The sequence below is a fragment of the Alosa sapidissima genome, chromosome 20 (assembly GCF_018492685.1).
Source record: "Alosa sapidissima isolate fAloSap1 chromosome 20, fAloSap1.pri, whole genome shotgun sequence".
Classification (NCBI taxonomy): Eukaryota; Metazoa; Chordata; class Actinopteri; order Clupeiformes; family Clupeidae; genus Alosa; species Alosa sapidissima.
In genome coordinates this window covers 17316949-17321948 of record NC_055976.1, presented here as the reverse complement: position 1 = coordinate 17321948, position 5000 = coordinate 17316949, and the positions used below count along the sequence as shown (strand labels likewise).

Genomic DNA, 5000 nt, shown 5'->3' with positions numbered 1-5000 from the left:
AGAGAGAGAGAGAGAGAGAGAGAGAGAGAGAGAGAGAGAGGCCAAATATAATTTTACATATATCCTTTATTGGTAACACTTTATATAAGTTAGTTCATTCTTACACGTTTTCTTTGACAGTCTATGACAGTCATATGAAAGAGGGGGAGGACGAGGAAGAAGAGAGGGAGGAGAAGAAAGAGGGGGAGGAAGAGGAAAAGAAAGGAAGAGACTAGACAGATTGCCATAGAATCAAGGGGAGAGCAATTGAATAAGCAATCTAAACTGGGGCAAAGCACTGTTTGTTCTTTCAGTCAATACTTCAGCCTTTTTAGATGTACAAAATGTGTCTTCGGTGTCTGACTTGTAACAGGCATAGAAGTGTGTTTGTTCAGCTCAGCTGAACTCAGTGCTGAACTCAGTTCAGTTCTCAGTTCAGTTCTCAGTTCTCTCTCTCTCTCTAACAGTTCTCAGTTCTCCTCCTCTGAATTGTTCAGTGGAAGGAGCCTGAGTTGCTGTAGCCTTGGGCAAAATACAGAGCTGTCGTGTGTGTGTGTGTGTGTGTGTGTGTTTGCATTTCCGTGCATGTGTGTTAATGTGTACAATTCCCAAAGGTGTTTAGCTTGGTGGGGGAAACTCTTGTTCTTGATATCACACACACAGCTGGAGGCAATACTGGTGGCTATATGGCCACACACAGTGCCACACACACACACACACACACACACACGACAGCTCAGTATTTTGCCCAAGGCTACAGCAACTCAGGCTCCTTCCACTGAACAATTCAGAGAAGGAGAACTGAGAATTGTTAGAGAGAGAGAACTGAGAACTGAACTGAGAACTGAACTGAGTTCAGCTGAGCTGAAATGAATTCAATTAAGTATAAGTATAGGTATATATACTCTTTTTATCCCGTGAGGGAAATTTGGTTTCTGCATTTATCCCAATCCGTGAATTAGTGAAACACACTCAGCACACAGTGAACACACAGTGAGGTGAAGCAGACACTAATCCCGGCACAGTGAGCTGCCTGCAACAACAGCGGCGCTCAGGGAGCAGTGAGGGGTTAGGTGCCTTGCTCAAGGGCACTTCAGCCGTGCCTACTTGAATTTCCCCTGGGGATCAATAAAGTATCTATCTATCTATCTATCTACTGGTCGGGGTTTGAACCAGCAACCCTCCGGTTACAAGTCCGAAGCGCTAACCAGTAGGCCACGGCTGCCCACTTTTTGCCCACAATTGAACTGATCTGAGTAAGAGTTAAAAAGACAAAAAAAAAAGTAGCAGCATGTGTGTGTGTGTGTGTTTGAGTGTGTGTATACGCTCCTGTTCTAATGTTACTTTGTGGAGGTGTGTGTGTGTGTGTGTGTGTGTGTGTGTGTGTGTGTGTGTGTGTATACCTCTGGTCTGAGGTGTCCACCGGGCGCCCATCCTTCTCCCAGCTGATGACGGGCTCAGGCAGGCCGTGGATCTGGCACTGGAAGCGGCCCACGCCCGCCAGCTCACCCCTCACCGAGTGCGGCTGCACATGGAAGTCTGCCATCGCTGGAGGAGACGGGGGGGGGGGGGGGGGGGGGGGAGAGTATTAATAATTTTACTTTATTTTAAAATAATAACACAAACAAAACACAGACGAAACTGACAAAACACAGACGAAACCTTCAATCCATCAAAATGCGCAAAATACTTAGATGTATACAAAAGGCATACAAACCAACAAAATAAATAAAAACCTCTACAGAAAATGTCCAAAGAGATCATCAGCATAAGTTCATACAACTGGAAATCACTCATCACATCATTGCTTATGGTCAAACAGGAATCAAAACTACAACACAACATTGCTTATGGTCAATCTTGTTTATCCTACTACCATACAATAGATGGCCATTTTGGCTTGACCCAAAATATAAAATTCAGCACTTCACATTAATTCTGCCTGCGTCTGACATTACATTACATTACATTACATTACATTACATTTGGCTGACGCTTTTTAGCCAAAGCGACTAACGACATGGTAAACAGTTTAAGTTTTAGAGCAATTCTCAACAATTTTATGACAATTTAAAAACATTAGAGTATAGTAAGAATAAGTGCATCAGTGAGTGCTGTTTTTAACAGTTACTTGTCAGTTTAAGACGGCTGGTGAGTGCTAGGATCAGTAAGACTTGTTATAAGTGTTGCTATGAGAGGAGCTGTTCTCTAAAGAGCTGGGTCTTCAGGAGTTTTTTGAACACATACTTTAAACGGAGAATAAGAGTCTCAGGATGAGGAACAAGGGGAGAGAGGGAGATAGAGGGAGGGAGAGAAGGAGAGGGGGATATAGAGAGAGGGTTAGAGAGAAGAAGACGAGGAGAGGGATAGAGAGGGACAGAGAGGGTGGGAAAGAGGGAGAGAGAGAGAGGGTGAGCAAGAAGCAAGAGAGCAAGAAAGGGAGAGAGAGAATGCTATTGTACTACATTTGTACTCATTTTTATGCTTACATCATGCTTGCTGTTCTGAAAACTGGAAACTGAAAACACTGCGCATAAGCAACTTTGGCACTAAGAGACCGAATGTGCTGTGTATGTGTGTGTGTGTGTGTGTGTATATGTGTGTGTGTGTGTGTGTGTGTGTGTGTGTGTGTGTGTGTGTGTGTGTGTGTGTGTGTGTATTTGTGGGGATTATGATTATTGCAGAGACATGAGACCCTTGAGTAAAAACATAATCAAAATGTGAATAAATAAATAAGAATGAAGTGAGATGAGCCTTCAATTGACTTTTCATTAACCTCTGTGTCTACATCTGAGTTTAATATCACATCACATCACATCACAGTGTGTGTGTGTGTGTGTGTGTGTGTGTGTGTGTGTGTGTGTGTGTGTCTACATCTGAGTTTAATATCACATCACATCACATTACAGTGTGTGTGTGTGTGTGTGTGTGTGTGTGTTTACATCTGAGTTTAATATCACATCGCCCACTAAGGAGAAGAGAACGTAAAATGACACTAATACCTTGACCCAACAACAGCCCTCAAGAGGAACACACATGCCCAGACACACGCATACACATACAAAAAACACACATTCTCAATTCCTTTCCAGACAGTGTGTGTGTGTGTGTGCCTAAGACTGACTAGCTCTCCATGCTAAATGAGCAGTCAGATTGGCTCTGGTGACAGACCGTAATCATGTGATTAAACAATTACCTTCTTGTGTGTGTGTGTGTAAGAATATGGCATCCATCCAAACTCTCATTATATCTGATGGCTGTGCTTTGTCACTCTTTCTTATTTGTATAGTCCGTCCCCCTGCAGACACAGCCCATAAGTGCAGGTCTCCAGTGCAAATACAGACACACAGTGATGTACCGGCACTCAAGTAAACACACATACTCACAAACACACACACACACACATACACACACAGAGAGACTCACAAACACACACACACACACACACACACATACACACACAGAGAGACTCACAAACACACACACACACACACACACACATACACACACAGAGAGACTCACAAACACACACACACACACATTGATGTACCGGCACTCAAGTAAACACACATACTCACAAACACACACACACACACATACACACACAGAGAGACTCACAAACACACACACACACACACACACACATACACACACAGAGAGACTCACAAACACACACACACACACACACACACATACACACACAGAGAGACTCACAAACACACACACACACACATTGATGTACCGGCACTCAAGTAAACACACATCACAAACATACACACACACACACACACACATTGATGTACCGGCACTCAAGTAAACACACATACTCACAAACACACACACACACACATACACACACAGAGAGACTCACAAACACACACACACACACACACACACACACATACACACACAGAGAGACTCACAAACACACACACACACACATTGATGTACCGGCACTCAAGTAAACACACATCACAAACATACACACACACACACACACACACACACACACACACACACACACACACAGAGAGACTCACAAACACACACACACACACACACACACACACACACATACACACACAGAGAGACTCACAAACACACACACACACACACACACACACACAGAGAGACTCACAAACACACACACACACACACACACACACACACACACATACACACATACACACACAGAGAGACTCACAAACACACACACACACACACACACACACAAACACACACATACACACACAGAGAGACTCACAAACACACACACACACACACACACACACACACATACACACACAGAGAGACTCACAAACACACACACACACACACACACACAAACACACACACACACACATTGATGTACCCGGCATCACAGAGAAGCACACATATGCACACACACACACACACATTGATGTATCGGCAGTCAAGTAACACACATACTCACAGAGAAGTACACACACACACACACACGCACACACACCGCACACACACATACAAACACACACACAGACACACAGACACACACACACAGCAGGATATGGCTGGCAGTCCTCCAAAGACTGCTGTTTCTGAAGGAGAATGATGACAGTGTCACTACCTTGCAGATGCTTCTGAGCTCACATACACTCCAAGACACATACGCTGCACACACACACGCACACACACACACAGACAGACACACATACACGTGCATATACGCACCCACTCGCATGCAAACACATGCACACACACACACACACACATACACACACACTTGGGTGTACCCTGTGATTAGACCAAGTAAGAAGAGCTGACCCTGCCTAGACACACAGTGTGTGTGTGTGTGTGTGTGTGTGTGTTTGTGCGTATGTGCCCTCCTTCCTTACACATGGGTATGTGTGTATGTCTGTGGGAGTGTGTGTGTATGAGTGAGAGTGTGTGTAGTTTTTGTTGCTTTTAAGGGGTGTGTGTGGTTGTGTGTGTTTGTGTGGTTGTGTGTGTGTGTGTGTGTCTGTGTGTGTGTGTGTGTGTGT

General features: G+C 44.3%; 1 protein-coding gene across 1 annotated transcript in view; it reads right to left on the bottom strand.

The window, feature by feature from the left end:
- The window catches only part of igdcc3 (immunoglobulin superfamily, DCC subclass, member 3), a 95675-nt gene that overhangs the window by 34538 nt on the left and 56137 nt on the right, over positions 1–5000 (bottom strand). The window contains exon 3 of the mRNA XM_042074448.1: positions 1383–1527. Within this exon, the coding sequence (XP_041930382.1) occupies positions 1383–1527 (145 nt within the window). The remainder of the gene's footprint in view (positions 1–1382; positions 1528–5000) is intronic.